Raw genomic sequence first — 17537 nt, forward strand, 5'->3', positions numbered from 1 at the left:
AGGCTCCTCCTCTCTACAGTCTGACCTCGTTAGGCTCCTCCTCTCTACAGTCTGACCTCGTTAGGCTCCTCCTCTCTACAGTCTGACCTCGTTAGGCTCCTCCTCTCTACAGTCTGACCTCTTTAAGCTGTTGAATGTTTGCAGAGAAAACAGGAGAAATGTTTGTTTGAAACTGTTGAAGCTAATGTTGTTCTCTGCAGGCAAGGGGGAGGAGTCGTTCAGGGAACTCGCCACCTGTAAAGCACCATTTCCCTCGCTGTAGTTTCTGCGGTTGCCATGGTTACACAGCGACCAGCGCCGGCTGTGCATCAAGTTGAACATCATTATCGGCAGCAAGCTGTGCACGTTCCTGAGAGCTGCAGCAGCTGACGGGGTTTCCTCTGACTGCAGAGAAGGTTGGCTGAATGTCTCCGAGCTTCTTCAGGGTCTAGGAGGTTTGGACCCAACAAGGACCAGAAGAACCAGAGAACCTGCATGCAGGGTCCTGAATGACTGCGGAAGAAACTGGAACTGTTAACGCTGAAAGGAGCCCAACGAGCTAAGAGCTAAAATTAGCTAAAGGCTAAAAGTAGCAGCTAGGAGTAGCAGAACAGCAGCTAAACAGGAGCTGAATCAGATTTAAAGGAGAGCAAAAAGTTTGTTTTCTGTGCAAGTCAAGTTAAATATTTTGAAAAGCATAAAAGTTCCAAAAACAAAAAGTCCCAGCAGCTGTCAGCTGAATGAGCCGAACGTTTTGCTGCAGGAACAGCTGAAATAACTTGACTGTAGACATTAGGCTACTGATATAATAATAAAATAGTTCCGGTGATTAAATAACTTGGGTGACGAGACACGTTGGAGACAACTTTCTGTTAGCAAAATATCTCATGAAGCAGTGGACAGATTAGAATAAAACTCCCAGGAAATGAAGATCGGTCACTGCTGGTAAATAAACTAATTCCTGCAGAAAGTTTTGTACACCTTTCTGAGAACATTTGACAGAATTAACAGTTTTCTGAGTTTACAGCTGGAATAAATTGGACCTAATTAGAGAAATGACTCCTCAATCAGCTGCAGTTAATTAACGGTTCTGCAGCCATCAGTCTGCGTCTCTAAACGCATCATCGCAGCGAATAACCTCTGACAGCGTCTGAGCCTCGACTTCCAGCCCCGTCAGTTTGTAGAAAAAACGATTTCAAATCCAAAACCCGAGTATTGCTGTCAAATGTCTCCGAGCTGATTGTTCTTCAACAGAATGGGTCATTGAGCTTCAACCACTTTCAGTCTTTTTTATTGAAACTGTTCGTCTCTGTCAGCGCTGCAGTGAATATTATGGTCTGTAAGAGGAGGAGGACACCCAGGGCTGCTAACAACAAGTATTTATTACAGATAATAACGGTAACGAAGGTGCGGCGCTCTTATCTATAAATAATGCAGAACCTTCGGCCCATTGGACCCGAGTTCTCCTGAACACTCGGATATCTGCATCCAGCAGATTTAACCGTCCTGTCCATTATTTAACGGTTCTTATTCCGGGTCAGCGTGGATCTGCTGGGACGAACCAGGTTTGGGAGGGAAGTCCGGAGGTGGGAATGTGAGGAGAGACTGAGCCGCGAAGGTTTCTGTGAGGAGAGTTCAGTAATTATTCTTTAAAAACAGCCAGATTAGGTTCATCTTTTCAGTCGTTCTTTAATTAATCAGCTGCTTTGATGAAATGATTGATGCTCCTGAAAAAAACACTGATTTTTATCATCACAGCATTTTAATCTCTAATGGAGATTTATTTAAAAAGCTGCGTCTGAAAACAGAAGAGATGAAGGGGTAGCCTGAAGGAGGTCTGGATTCTTCTGGGTCGGGTCTGAGACTGATGGGGTCCAATAAAGTCTGAACCCGGTCCTGTTGGAGCTCTAAACCCGGTCCTTGGTCCAATCTGTCCCAACAGATGGAACATGTGAGGACAGATGGGACCTATGGGGACATGTTGGGACTAATGGGAACATGTGGGGACAGATGGGACCTATGGGGACATGTGGGGACAGATGGGAATAGTTGAGTCCAGACTCATAAATAGTTTTGTTGTGAAATATAATTCACTGGAATTAGTTTTTATTTTGATAAAAAGATAAAAAGTGAAACTCGTTTTCTTCCTGTGACGAAACAAAACGTTCAGGTTTGTGTTTGGATGTGAGACATCTGTCGTCCCAGTGAGTTCCAGGCGTCAGTAAACGGGCGAGTTGGCGTCTGAATGAGCGGCGGAGACGACCTGCAGGTGAGTCCTGAGGTCACCTGCGTCCATCTTGGTTTAGGCGAGGAGCGAGCAGCCGAACCGCCGCAGAGTGGAACAAAACGGCGTCTAATTGTCTCAGGATGATGGATGAGGCGGCATGTGAGGCTCGTTCTCTCAGTCTTGTTAGTCGGCGCCGCACGTTTAGAGACTTTATTGCCTTCTCAGCACGCTCCGTCTTCGGCTGCGTGGTGGCACAGAGGGACGAAGGACGGGGCGGGGCGTGTGCAGTCAGTATCTTACCTGGAGCAGTCGGAATGAATCATGTAAATACCTCCTGGATTAATGAAAGAAAACACCTTTCAGCTTTTTAAACACAGCTGGTGCTCAGAGTGTCAGATGGGATGTTGTTTCTGTTTTTTATTTAATTTTTTTAAAGTATAAAAGCTACAGAAGTCCCAGCAGCCGTCTCCTGAATGATTTGAACGTTCTCTGAATGTGATGGGATGTATGGCGAGCCGAACAGAGAGGAGGATCAGAAGAATAACGTCCTCAATAATCCACGTTTTAGATGTTTCTTTGTTTTTAATCCATGAATCTGATTGGTTCTGCCTGAGCGTGTTTATGGCCGCCTTGAATCCCTCAGTAATTATTACTGCCTCCTCTCAAACATTTCAGCTTTAATTTATAAACCCAGAGAGAGCCAAAGATTTAATGAATGTGAGTTATTTCTCTCATTAGCCTTCCTCCTCGTACACATGTTTGCATGTTGTTATTTAGCCTGGAGGAGCTCCAGCTGCTGTTTCCAATCTGAATAATGTCCCTGCACCTCCTGGCTCCCAGTCTTCTCACATTAAGACGAATGGAGTGTAATGATGTTTCTTCTTCTGTGTTTATATCAAGTGACTCTTATTGGCTTCTGGTCTAATTGCTGCAGTTGATGGCTCGTCTCAGCATCGCCCTCGGAGAGTAAATGCCTCCTCCTGCAACGAGCGGAGCGTGATGCAACGGGCCCGTCAGACTGCAGCTGCTCTCAGGGGGGATCGGATCGGTCCGCACCGAGCGGAGCCTGAGAGCAGCCTTGTCTTGTTACGGAGGGTCCTTCAGGACGAGGAGCATCATGAAGGCAAAGGCTGCTAATGGCTGGAAGGATGATCACATGAGGAGCCATCCCGTCCTGAAGTTCCTGATCTTCGTCTGTGACGGAGTCTCCAGAACGTCTCGGTCGCTGGAGCTTTGAACGTGTCTCAGAATGATCCTCCCGAGTGTCTGAAACTCGTCTGTTTCAGGAAGCAGGTCTGAAAACCCGGCTGGTGATCAGGAAAAACCGCTCCACGTCTGAAGGTGGACAGGAAAATAATGTGCACGGCCAAGAATACAGTTTGATGAGCCGTGCACACAAACATAGGATCCAAACATGGCTGCAAACTGCAGCGTCCTGGTCCCGGTCCTGGTCCTTGAAGTCCTCCATCCTGCAGGTTTCAGATGTTTCTCTGCTCCTCAGCTGCTCTTCAGGTCATCAGATCAGGTGAGTCGGAGCAGAGAAACACCTGAAACCTGCAGGATAGAGGTCCTCCTGGACCAGGACCAGGACCACTCATCCATGTTTGACCCCTCAGTATTTTTGCAGTGCAACAATAAAACCTCCTTGTGTTGATGCCGATCTTTAAATGGTTCCTGTAGAAACATTCTCCTTCCATCAGACAGTAGGAACTGAAGGTTCCTGCAGCTGATCTGTGGTCAGGAAGGGGAACCCAGAGACCCGCTCCGCCCAGAACCGTGTCTGAGGGTTTGCTTGTTTTGATGAATGCCTCGGCTCTTTGCTCGGCGGCACACAGAGCTGGTAATGAAAGAAGCGCGCAGAAAACAAATCATTTCAGCTCAGTGGAGAAGGTGATTGTAAAATAAATAAAATCTCTGATGATTCTCAGCCAGCAGGAAACAAAAGCAGGACCTCCTCCGAGGGGAACGGCCGCGCCCGCTCTCCTGTGACCAGACAAAATGTCTGCTGGTAGAACGAGGAAGGAACATTTAGTGGCGAGGGGCGATCCTGTAAGCTCAGGTTTATTTCTGCAGGATTCTGCTCTTTTTAGCTAATCTGTTGCTACTTTTAGATTCTAGCTAGCTATCTGCTTCTAGCATCTGATTAGCTTTTTAGCTTTGAGCTCATCTTCTGCAACTTTTCTTTTAGCTACTGGTTTGCTAAGTTTAGCTTAAAGCTAATGTGTTGCTCCTTTTAGCTTGAAGTCCGCTGCAGCTCAGCACTTTCAGAGACAATGTGAATTTTCTAGTTTTAGCTGTTTTTGTAATTAGATGAAACGTCGCCGTTCGGCTCGTTAGATGAAAAGTGGAGCCACGTTAGCTTTTATTTTAGCCTCGTGTTGTTTTCCCTCCTGATGTTTTTTCTTCTGCAAAGCAAATAAATATCTGCAGGAATGGAAAGGAATGTGGAGCTGGGTCATAAATCCAGAACTCTGCGTTCCTCCTGCAGGTAATTCACTTTCCCTGCCACAGATATCCCGCAGACGCCCCCGGCTGAGGGCGAGAGTTCTTTAAAATCTCATTTCCCCAGGCGAGGTGAGCAAACCCCTAAAAACAATGACCCGTGAAATCAGGGTGTCGATAAGTGCCTCCGCTGGGCCCCCTCCTCATCACCGCGAGCCGCAGAACGAGCGGCAAAAAGGTCATAAAGGCTGCGAGGCGGAGGGGACGAGGACTTCTGCTCCGTGTTCAAGGACGGGCGGGAAATATGTGCCGAAATGAAGCATGTTCCCCATGCAGAAAGGATCCCAGTGCATGCTGGGATTGTGTGATATCTGCCTCCAACATGAAAGCAGAGATGGCTCTCATTCAGTGTCCATAAAGGAGGAGAAGGCGGCCATCATGGTGGCTAAAAACATGCAAATTGGCAGCTTTGGTTTCACTACAAAGAGTAAAGAGGGACAAGTCTTTGTGTCCCGCTGCGCCTCCACCAGCTATTTTCTCTTCAAAGCAAATACAACTAAATTGATTCCTTCCCATCTTCTGCGGAGCTTCAAAGAGTCCGATTCTCTCTCTGAGGCCCGGTAACCAGAGTCGGTCCAAACCCCCCGTCCCCCCCTGTCCCCCGTGTCCCCCGCTGCACCAGGACTTCATTAGCTCCTCTGAAAGACAACCGGTCCAATCCTGCCCGGTGGCCTGGTTTGTGTGTTCGTAACGAGGTTTTCATGTTTTTACAGAAAAACCTCTTATTGATCCAACAGGTTTTAAAGGGACAGTTCGCTCGTTCTCATGTGGGGTTCTGTGAGGAACCAGCCGAAACTGAGTTCCTAAAGTTAAAGCAGTCAGAGCAACAGCTAAAAGCTAAAACCAGAACAAGTTCTCAGAGAACTCTTAGAAAAACAGAATAAAACTCCTCCAAACAGGAACAAAACGCAGAAGGAAAGAACCTACAAACACTCTGAACGTTTCCAAACTCTGTCCTGTCCTTAATGAGGCGTCAAATAAAACAAACGCTCGGAGCCGTTCTGCTGCAGCCTGATGTTCCACCTGCAGAACTCCGTCCAGCTCCACCTGGATGAGCCCAGCTTCCCTCCAGAACCATCGTTAACCCTTCGGCTTGTATCCAAGGCGCACCTGCTGAACAACGCTGGGATCTGTGGCTGCGGTCTGACCAGCACGGTTCTGTTCCTCCTGAGACGGAGGAGGGAACCTGTGATCCGTCGGGGTGTGAAGGTCGACACGTTTCCTCGCCGTGCCGCGATGGAACCAGCGAGGAGGTTCCCTCAGGAGCTGGAGGAAGATCCTGTTCCTGGAAACAACACCACCCACCATCAAAGGTTCCCTGTCGAGTAACATCCTGGGTCTGGTGCCAAATTAAGTGTATGAGGAGAGAGTTGTCTTCTTGCAGGACTATTTTTTTATTATTATTTGAAAGAAGCTGATTTTATCTGTGCAGAATGACATGACAGTTCCTAAAGAGACACTTCAGATCTTTTGAAGTGACGTTCTGTGTGAAAGGTGCCATCTTACCTGCAGATATTAAAAGAACCTGTTTGGAGAAATGGCTCCTTTTTTTTGTCCAGATTGACGAGCTAACGGTTCAGATCAAATAAGATTGCTGCCGTCTTTACTTACAAGAGCTAATAGCAGCAGCTAGCTGTAGCACTTCCTGCAGAAGTATCATGATACTTCATACACAATTAACTGCAATAAACGTATTTCTAAAATGACGATTGCATGAACTACCATGAAATTTTAGAAATTGGAGCTGTTTTAAGAAGACAGAGATCCACTTTGGTCCTAACCGTTGGCTCAAACTAACCGTTAGCTTGAAATAACCGTTAGCTTGAAATAACTGTTAACATGGACTAACCGTTAGCTCAAACTAACCATTAGCTCAAACTAACTGTTAGCTTGAAATAATTGTTAGCTCTGACTATTAGCTCGAACAAACAGTTAGTCAGCTCAAGCTAACAGTTAACTTGGGCCAACAGTTAGTTCCGACTAACCGTTAGTTTAAACCGTAGCTTCCAGCTACTACCACCCCAGCTGTTAGCTCTATATTTATATAAATTACAGCCACTTTTGTGTTAGCTAAATTTGATTAGCTGTGGCGGCCATCTTGAATTGGGATGACTCCAAAGGTTAATCAGTTGTAGATGATCATCTGCTGGTTACTTTCTGAATAAAACCTGTGCAGTGGTGGAGATATTTTACTAACAGACCCACAGAACCAGGCAGCTACATGATCGCCCACTTTTCACGTCCGATACAGTTCTGAAGGTTTGTGGTCCAACAATTAAAGAGCCATTTTCTGAATGTCCTTAATGGTGTTTGTCATTTACTGAAAATGAGATCTAATGTAAACAAAAGTTAACCTTTAACTCAGGATGAATTAATTACCTTAATGATCCTCCGCACCTATTAAAAGTGGGCAAACTGGGAAACTTCTGGGGACGGTCATAAAGGTGCAGAAGAGGAGTAAAAGTCCAAAATGTCTCTGGAGCCATCCGGATAAAGGAACAAAAACTAATTTATTACATAAAAACACAAACAGATCAGACAGACATCAGCCTCTGATGAGCTGATAGGAACCAGGTGTGGTGATTAAACTCCTCCCAGGTGTTTGCTGTTCCTGAGGGTAAGAGCTGCTTTAACACATCTATGAAGGGATTATTTCATCCCATAATTCTGTATTTCTTTAACTCTGTAACCTGTTTAAAGAGCTCAGGATGTGGAGACGAGATGAAATGTTTGGGTTTCCCTCCATTTTGGTTTAAACAGACGCGAGCTGAAAAAGGGCTGACTTTGGTTTAAAATGTTAAGTTTGGTGAACGTGTGACCCTGCGGCAGGTGGTGGGATGAGGCCTTCGTCTTTTATGGGCCTCTGAGTTGTAGTAAGTTTCATGTTTGCTAAATTGGATTAGCTGTGGTGGCCATCTTGAATCAGTTCAACTCCAGAAATTACTTGATTTTCATTAAATCTGTCCTCTGGTCCATGAGATATTTTGCTAACAGACAAACAGGAAATTACATGATTACCCGCCTGTTTTGATGACAAGATGCTGATATAAAAAAAAGTAATTTATATAAATTTAAAGCTAAAATATAAACAAAATAAAAAGACTGAATAAACAGTGTTCTGGGTTAGGTTTAAGTGAGTTTATCCTGAAATAAAAGGTAATATTTTTTATTAATTTTTTAGACCATTGTTCCAGTTTGAGCGCCATCTTGGGGCCCGGCCCCCCTCCCCTCAGGTTGGTGTTTCCGCCCCTGGATACCTCCGCTCGTTGCGCACCTTTTCTGTCAGATTCTGCTGCTGCCGTTCACCGAACAGAACCCGGACTCTCTGACCAGCGGAACCTTTTGGGTTCTCCCTCACGGATTCATTTGGGCTTTTTTTTTATTCCTTCTCTCTAGCTGCTCCGAGCCGGAGGACAGGAGGACCGGAGGACACTTTGGGTCCCAGCATGAACCAAACGGCCACCGTATCCCACCAGGTGAAATGTCAGTCTACAAAAACCATCAAGGTAAGCGCTGGTTCTGGCTCTGGTTGTGGTTCTGGTTCCGGCTCCGGCTCCGGTTCTGGTGGGTTTCAGTGGAACTGTGTGGAGAGCAGCAGCTGCTGTGGTCCAAACTTCGGTGCCGGTTCTGGTGACACCGTGTATGCGCATTGACGCACGGGCAGACCTTTGGAGACGTTCCTGCGGGGTCTCCGTGTGGCCGAACCTCCGGGTCCAGATGGAACCGGGCAGAACCGGGCCGTGAGGCGGGTTCTGTGGATCCGGATCTCCACCCTGCCGCTCGGAGCTCGTGTTGGTGCAGTGGACACATTTCATTCACATCACGTCCTGCTCTTTAGAACCGAACCCGAACTGCGTTTGGACCGCGGGCACATCTGGAAACAGCTGTTTAACTCCGCTGCTGTCGGGGGGGGGGGTTAAAGTGTCTGAAGGGAGGATGGTTCTGATCCAGAACCGCGTGTGTGGACCGGGTCTGCAGCTCCTGTCCCTGTTCGGACGTGTTTGTGGGACTGGGAGTCCGGTTCGGCCGCAGGTTCGGTCCTCAGTCCCATCAGAGACGGGTCCTGGAGGAGTTCTGGCAGCTGGGTGGAACATCTCCGGTTCTGATGGGACCAACATCTGAGCTGTCAGAGGAGCAGGTTTTATTCCTCCTCCAGGCTCAGCTGCTGCTGAGGCTGGGCTTTGCAACGTGCGGCTCTCGGGCCACATGTGGTTCGTCGGTTCCTCTGCAGCGGTCCGTGACAGCTTTGAACGTGTGGCCGGCGCTGAAGACGTTTCTTCTCTGTAAATAAAGAAAAAACTAGTTTAAAAACCATCTGAAGTAATGTAGACAAGAGTCTTGAATCGGGTTTTAATTTTTTAAAATGGTGTAAGATTTAGTTTTTTAAAAAGATGATCTAAAGAGCTGGTTCTGGATCTTACTGAGAACTTTACAGAAGTGAAATCCTTTACTTGGAAGGTTGAGACGGATGTTTTAAATCTTATAAACTTTGTTTTGAGAGGACTTTCAAGGTTTGGCGGCGGCAAAATGGAGGTCTTGTTACCATTTTATTAATTTTTAAGTTTTTAGACGCTGAAGTATTCATGCCACACCATGGGGGGCAAGAACGTTAACCACAAATCAAAATGTAGAAGGAACCATAAAATTAGCTCGGCTGGTCAACGGTAAATAAAACAGAGACAGTGGACAGGAACCCGGAAGGGACCTGCTTCCCTATTGGCTGCTTCCAGCACAATATTTATTTAAGCCCCGCCCCTTTTACGTAAACAAACTTCTAGTATTAATATAAGGTGGAAGACTTGGCTGGAGGTAATCCTAAGAGTTGTAGCTTATCTTTTTCTCTGTTATTAACAGTTTCAACAACAAGATGAAGCCACACAAACGTAGAAAAACAAATTATAAAAAAACTTTTCTTTAATTTGTTTTTTAGGATATAACTTTCTAACCAAGATAAACTTGGTGAGCGTAACATGTTTCATCAGCTCACTTTAATATTTATATTTTCAGGAAGCTGATATGCAAACAATAAAACTGATGGAGCTGATTTTAATTTTAATTCCACAGCTTGTTTTTTAACAGAACAGACGTAACAATAATAATAATAATCCAATAAAGGAGGCGGGGAACCCTGGAGACGTTCTGGTTCTTTGTCCTTCCTGTCACATGACTGACCTGGACCTGATGGAACCGGGTCTTCTTTGGTGGTATTAAACCAAGTCAGGATTTACTACAGGCTGCTGTGGAACTGAGGTTAAAATCAGGATTAAATCAGAACCAAGATTTAACTGGAGAGGACGGGACTTTCAGCTCGTTTCTTATCTATCTGTATTATTATCTGTAGGTGTCTTTGCTGAGTTTTATTCTCACAACAGAGCTGCACCGTATTAAAAAGGCATAAAACCAAACAGGTAAACTCTACCTGTTCCTAGTTTGGTTAAATTTAACTAATTTTATTTTTTATTTCCTGTTAGACTGAAGCAAACACTCCTTCAGTTTAAACTGCCGCAGGAAAAAGACAAATTGTTTCAGATTTAAAGTTGAACAACGATAAGAAAAAGCATCTGATTGTGTTTTTGTGAATCAATGTGACGAGAGCTCGTTTAAACGGCCTCGGCTCTGACAGCTCGTTGGAAACGTGTTTCTGTCTCCAGGTGTTCGGCCGATTCGTCCGGTAAACACAGGACTTTCAGACGGAAATCACTGATTTCCTCCACACCGGACACAATCCACTAACTCCTTCAATTACAGGAGTTTAACCCGACCGGGACTCGCTTCGTTTCACTTCTTTCAAACTCAGTTACCCGACAGAAATCCAGACTTTTATTTCTCTTTTCTACAGAAACGGAGAGAGGTAGAAAACAAGCGATTTATCACCAGCTTCAGATCTCAGAGCTTCTTCCTCTTTAATTATTTCATTCCAGGAAGTTATTTTGAGACCAAAATTAAACAAAACTGGTTTCTTTTTATTTAAAGCTCAAACTGGAACATTAAGGAACGCTCAGAACCACTTGGGTTGAGTTTCTCCAGATAATGAGATAAAACTAATTAGAGACGCTCCTTCTTAGCTTCTGTTTGAACAAATTAACACACACACACCTGTACACACACACACCTGTACACAGTGCTTCATTTAACATTTAAGAAACGAAATCCTCATATTTATAATTTACAGCTTATTAAACTCTACGGCAGTAACGATGGGTCACGGTTTATCTGTCCTGTTTTGAAACACTGGTATTTCTACAGGAAGTGCTACATCTAGCTGCTGCTGCTTGTTGTGTTTGACATTAACTTAAATATTTTGGTTAAAGATATGAACCCTGTGAGGATGAGAAGGTTTATAAAATAATGCTTGAGTGAACTGCTATGAAAACTTTTAAACTGGAGTAAAATCGAGTGTGTAAATATTTATTTTCCTGTAATTATTATTTGTGTAAAAATGAGTCCGTAAAGACGCCAGCTAATGATCCCGTTATCTAAAATAAATCCTCCTAATCTACCTTTAAATCAAAGTTTTCTAACAGGAATGTCTACCTTTAATTTCCTTTAAATTGAGCCTTTTTCTCTGCGACCGAAGCACCGGGAAATCCCTTCGTATAACGTTTGGCCTCACTGTGAAGCTTGGGGATTTGGAAATCCCGACGACATCATTTCAGACCAATAAAAGTCGAGTTTTCTAACCGGCACTGGTAAACAGAAGCAGCTTGTTGCCAGGAGAAAAATCACCGGATTTCAACAAACTCCGGTTCATTTTGAAGTTTCGAGATGAAGAATTACGAAAACCGTAAAGAAAAATTCCTCTTTGTGGCTTATTTTGGCAGCATGGGTCACATTTATATTTAATATTTATAAACAGTTCATGTCGTAATGTAGCAGTAAAGCTTTGTGATGTAAAACTAAAACCGGAGTCCTCGGTAAATCCTGCTGCGTTTGCAGGAGCGCCTGTCTGCAAAGACAATCCATGAGTCCCTCTGAGAGCCTGTTTCTGCTCCTCGCAGCACGTCTCGCCTGTTTTTGTTTATTTTACTTAGGTAATCGTAGCCGGAGCTGCTTTCTCGCTCCGTACTGTACTCAGACTCTGCAGATGATCCCAGCAGGAAACGATCTTCGGAGGCGTGGAACACCCGAAGGCTCCGGTTGCAGCTCAGCGTGTCGCCTTCGCCTCCCGGTGAAACAAGCCCGGATCACAGTCAGGATTAAGTACTTTCAGAGCTCCCGTTAATCTCTGCGTGACCCGTATCATCTGCCGCCGAGGACTTAACGTTTGTTATCCTCTTAAATGCCCCGTCTCCGTGTCGGAGCCAAGTCTCGATAAGAAACTGTGGACCTGAAAACACTCCTGGGGCGACGCTGAGTGTAACCAGGCGACATGTTGGCTCGGCGGCGGCGGCGGCTCCGCCCACGTGCAGATCTGTTGGCGCTCCGAACTGGGCCGAGCCCTGAACCTCCTTCTGTGAAGTCCAGAATTTAAAACTCCTCTTTTTACGATAAAACCGCAAGGCTGACATCCACGGCCCTGAAAACATTTATAGTTTCATCACTTCTAAGATTCCAGGGTGACAAAAGCCCGAGAGTGGAAATTAAAGCGACATGAAGTCTTTAATTGGACACGGCAGCGTTTCTCATAAAACCCGTAGTTCTGCTTCATAAATTACTCCGAAAAACAAAAATAAAGTCTCTGCAGTCGGACGCATAAAGCTGCAAAGGTTTCGAGATAAAACTATTTTTTCAGACTAACTTATAAGAACTTAATTTATTACCTGCAGCTTCTTCAAACTTTGCAGTCACCACATAAAAAACATCTCCACGGTATAAAAACAACTTCAATTCAGACCAATTTACAGCTAAATCTATTAAATTAGAGCAGCTTCACGTTTTCTCGTAAAAGGAGGGGGGGTGTTTATTTTTGAGCTCAGATATTTATCACCGACTGTCAGCAAAATATCTCTCCAACCACTGATCGAATATTAATGCAACTCAGAGTTGATGGACGTCAACCTGATTCAAGATGGCCGCCACAGTAAACCAACCTGTAACTTATAACTCGCTCGTTTGTACCGATGTGGAGCTGAACTGTGGTGTGGTAGTAGCTGAGAGTCGTTCCAAAAAAACCATTCTGAGCATTAATGGTTTTAAATCGGTTTTAGTTTCACTGAATTTAATCGTTTAAATAAGCTGATAAATCTGTAATAGTTAGTTTTACGGCAGAGTAAAAGCAGCAGATGTAATTTAAATTAATCCCAGTTTACATTTTTTGCGTTTTCTTTTAAAATAAAAGTCTTTTCTCTGCAGCCCAGATACACCTCCTTCCATCTGATGAGATCAGGACAGATTTTATTTTATAAGCTGTTCTGTCGAGACTGCCAGAAAGACTTTAACTATAAATAAAACGCCTGTTTTAGGTCGTTTTTGACACATTTCCAGTTTTGTACATAAAGTAACACGTTTGCTTCAGCAGGTGTTTGGAGTTTGGAGGACTAGTGAAGCGATCTAAAATTAAAAACACGCTTTTATAGAAATTACACTGAAAGTGGGAATTAGTTGTCTGTAGATGTTGTTTTATTCGACTTACACAACTAATCAATGAAAATAGCTTCTCATATGAATATAATTTGATTTTATTGTTGGTTTTAGAAGAAATTGATGCTTAATTCTAATCCTAATTAGCTATTTATTGATTATAAATTGTTCTGATGTGTCATTAAACGACCGTCTCTGCATCACAGACTCTGAGTCGTGTGGATCCTAAAAAAACCGCCTGGTATAAAAATAGTTTTAGTTATTTTGGACGTATTAAAACATGGAGGTGCTTTGATCCGGCTCCCACTGCGTCTCTGACAGGTTCTGATATCAGCTGCTCTGATTTAAACGAGACCTTAAAGAAACGGAGAAGAAGAGCTGAAATAAAAAATAAATCAAGATTTGATCCAGATTCTCCCCGGGACGCTGACACGTTTGTCTCGCAGCACGGCTGTGAATTTCTGGACATCGCGGCCGTCGGTAAAGACGGATCGATCTGGGCCTCGACAGAACTGGACCAACAGGCGTAATTCAGAACGTAAATCAGAGATCTTTTGTCTGAAATAAATCACTGCAGTAAAACACCTCCTGAGTGTCTCGATTGGGTCCCAAACCCGGATAAAGGTCCATTTGTTGGTCTGAACAGATTTGTTTTGTTACTTCCTGTATTCTTCTCTTCTTCGACGTCTGCTACAGTTACATGCACATGGATAATTATGCTAATTAGACATTTAGGACTTTTAGGGACTTTTAGCCAATGGCTACTGTCCTTACTGAGGAGTTGGTGGCGCTGAAGCCTGGATATTTAAAAACATTCATGTTTTTTATATTTGGCACCAATAAAAATCCCAGTTTGTTTATTTCGGTTGAATCCTGTCTCTGTAACGGTTGAATGAACTCTAAATGCTTTCAGTAAGTGAATATGTCAAATAAAAATGTTTTTTTGCAAGTTAAACAGGTTTTTACACGGTGGCAACAAAAAGAAGTGGGTTTATGGTTGTAGAGTTATGGAGACTAAATTGAGACGTGTTCGAGACGAGTTCCAGACGACTCTGATTGTTGGGAGATAAAACTGTTTTTGCAGATTCAAGTTTCAAACTCAGCAAGACGACTTAAGTGCGGCAGCGCGGGAAACGTGAAAATACTGTTTGCCTTTAATTGAGATTTCTGTGGAAACGAGTCCGATTAGTGCTGGGAAATCCCTTCGTATAACTGGAGCTATTATGAAGCTTGGGGATTCCAATGACGTCACGCCGCAGCTTTCAAACCGGCGCCCTCGTTAACAGAACCAGCTGGTTGCCAGGTGAGAAATCGCCAAGTTTGAAGCTCTGTTAGCAAAATATCTCTTGAGCCGGTGGCCGGGTCTCAGTCAGTCCTGCAGCGTTGTCATTGGATGGCCGATGACGACTCGGTTGGTGTGGTAGTAGCTGAGAGTCGTCCTGTTGATGCCTGGACTCCTCGCAGCTCCTCTGTGTGTGCAGAGCTCTGCAGCTTTCATTAAAGTTTCACACGGTGTGTACACGGGCGCGCTCAGATCCACGTGTCCTCGGGGGGGTTCGGATCTCCGCGGCGTTGTTTGCTTTGTCTCCTCGGCAAACAGCGGCGGCTCTCGCCTCGGCTCGTCCTCGGCTCGACAGCTCAGCCGGCAGGTTATTGAACCTGCGAGGCGTTCCCCCGTTCAGAAGATCTATCACGTCAACAGTCGGTAAAAACTGCTCGGGACCAAGCCGCCGCGGCTAATAGATTGCCTGAATCAGTCTCATAAGAATGATTGCGTTGGCTCTCGAGCCGGAGAGTCTATAAATTACAGAGTGATGCCGGCTGATAGCGATATATCCTCCTCAGGGAGAACATCCTTCAGTCCCCCAGCTCACCCAGGAATCTGATAGATGTCTCGCTAATTTGTCCTGCGGTAGAGACGTATCTGCCACTCTGCAGCGTTTCCTTATGAGGGAGTTCATTCGTAGGGACGACATGAGAGGATATTATTTGAACTGGTGGGTCCTATAGAGAGGCTGCTGCTGCATAATGATCTGATGGAGCCGCGAATAAAACGCAGTCAGACCCAGAGAAGGTCTCAGACGAGCAGGATTACTGGACAACTGCAGTAAAATGTAAACTTAGATTTTATTCACAGTGGAACACGGGAAACGTCGAATTTTGTTTGATTTTTACTTCATAAAATCATCAACAGATCTGAGGAATCTGCAGAAACCTCTGAGGTCAAAGGTCAAGGCTGGTTCTGGTTCTGTTCTGCTCTGGAACACTGTAAACACAGCTCACTGTGCCGTCCACAGATGCTGCTTAAAGCTCTATCAGGCAAAGAAGAAGCCAGATGTGAACAGATGTGTCTCCTCTGGACCAAAGAGTTTTTAGTTTAAAAATCTAATAAATCTGATCTGAGCCGGACCTGGTCCTGTTCCTGGTCCCAGTCCTGGTCCCGGTCCTGGTCTCGGTCCTGGTCCCAGTCCTGGTCCTGGTCCGACTGAACCTGGACCTGAAGTTCAGCTGAACCGGTCCGGTTTCTGAGCTTCACAATAAAACTTTATTTTTCAGCTGAAATTCTTCCTGTTTTCTGCTGTTTGTCATTATTTATTAAGAACTAAATAATAAATGTGCTCCGAGCCGCGGCCCGGTCCATCCCATCAGGTTCTGGACAGATTGACCGCCGGACTCGGGTCGGGTCGGTAACAGAACCAGGAATGTGTTGTCCCTTTAACGACCCTGTTTCTGTTTTCAGATTAAACCCCGACGTGCTCATAAATGAAACTTTAAGATTTGATTTCCTCCAGCAGCAGAACCTCCCGACCCAACAGAACCTGGGTCCAGCTCCTGACCCAGCAGAACCTCCTCCAGCAGCAGAACTCTCAGTGGGTTCCTGGTTGTGGAGGAGTTGTGGCCCACTCTTCTTTCTAGCGTTGCTTCAGCTCTCTGAGGTTCTGGTTCTGGTTCTGGACCGTTCTGCTGTGTTTGGGATCATTGTCCTGTTTGTCACATCTGACTCAAGAATCAGCCCAAACCATCAGCCCTCCACCACCGTGCTGACAGCTGCAGTGCATTCTGGGTAAACATCTGTCCTCTGGTCTGCAGAGGAGCCCAAACCATCAGCCCTCCACCACCGTGCTGACAGCTGCAGTGCATTCTGGGTAAACATCTGTCCTCTGGTCTGGTTCCTTCAAGTCGAGCTGCCATGTTGTTTTCAGAGAGAACCTTTTAACCTTTAACCTTTGACCTTTGACCTTTTAATTTGTCAGGATTATCTCCAGCAGTTCTTCCCGAGGGACCCTGGACGTCTCTCCAGTGAGTCCAGGGTCCTCGTCCAAACGTCTGTCCCTCTTCCTGTCCTCCTCCATGTCCTCGGCAGGTGGGAACATGAACACCCGGACCGATTGGAGGATCCGAGGAGTTTAAATGTCACCTCTTTACGAAGGACGGCGGCTCGTTTCACCACAGGGCGGCCATTTTAATTTAACCGGCGCTGACGGCCTCCAGGACCGGCTCTGATAAATTGGATCTAATGGTGTTCGTGTTTAAGAGCAGCCCGGACGAGGCAGAGCGCGTTGACACGTTCCTGCAGGTCATGTGACGGCGAGCGGCTCTCAGGTCTCCGTCTGCTGGCAATAAAAGACATTTAAAGGTTTAACTCTGAATGTCGCGTCGCCGGGCGCCTATAAGGCACGCGCTGACATTTTAATTTTAGTACTTTATTGGGTCAGGGGAGGAAGTCGCTCTGCTGTAGTACATGGAGACAAACTAATTCTGCTTCCTGGGTTTTCATTACGCCGCAGTGAAACACGTTCTTCTTCTTCTTCTGCTGTTTAATAAACAACCATGGAGATGTAGTTTGGAACATGTCAGAGTTAGATGGGAGTTTGGGTGTGTGACCTCTGACCTCCACCGGCTGTGATGTTGGAGACCAGTTGGCGTTTGGAAGCGTGACATTCTCCGTGTTGTTCCGACGCTCACGCCGCTCGGCTTCACTGCGGCGGAGCGAGATCACACGCCAATTACAGAAAATAAACAAATTGTAGGTTATTATCGTGCGGCAGCAGCAAACACGTTACTGCTCCGTAAATCCTCCATCATTTCATCTGCTGAGGCGACCGGAGGAGAAGGAGCTTCAAGTTTGTAAAAATGTTAGAGACGTTCTGAGATACAATCCTCCATCTTTAAGAGCTGCTAGAGATCAGTCATTAAAGACCAACTTCCTGTTTCAACTCTGAGCTGGAGAGCTCCAACAGGACCGGGTTTAGAGCTCCAACAGGACCGGGTTTAGAGCTCCAACAGGACCAGGTTTAGAGCTCCAACA

General features: G+C 45.3%; 1 protein-coding gene and 1 long non-coding RNA gene across 2 annotated transcripts in view; both read left to right on the forward strand.

Moving 5' to 3' along the window:
- LOC112450981 overlaps window positions 1-3720 on the forward strand; it is a 34224-nt gene extending 30504 nt beyond the window's left edge. Inside the window, exon 4 of the long non-coding RNA XR_003039711.2 lies at window positions 3141-3720. This is a non-coding gene — a long non-coding RNA (uncharacterized LOC112450981). The remainder of the gene's footprint in view (window positions 1-3140) is intronic.
- A 4271-nt stretch (window positions 3721-7991) lies between these two features.
- Window positions 7992-17537, forward strand: part of LOC108243472 (inactive dipeptidyl peptidase 10) — a 96771-nt gene continuing 87225 nt past the window's right edge. The window contains exon 1 of the mRNA XM_017428928.3: window positions 7992-8214. Coding sequence (XP_017284417.1) covers window positions 8155-8214 — 60 coding nt within the window. The 5' untranslated portion in view covers window positions 7992-8154. The remainder of the gene's footprint in view (window positions 8215-17537) is intronic.

This window comes from Kryptolebias marmoratus, linkage group LG6 (assembly GCF_001649575.2).
Source record: "Kryptolebias marmoratus isolate JLee-2015 linkage group LG6, ASM164957v2, whole genome shotgun sequence".
NCBI classification, from domain to species: Eukaryota; Metazoa; Chordata; class Actinopteri; order Cyprinodontiformes; family Rivulidae; genus Kryptolebias; species Kryptolebias marmoratus.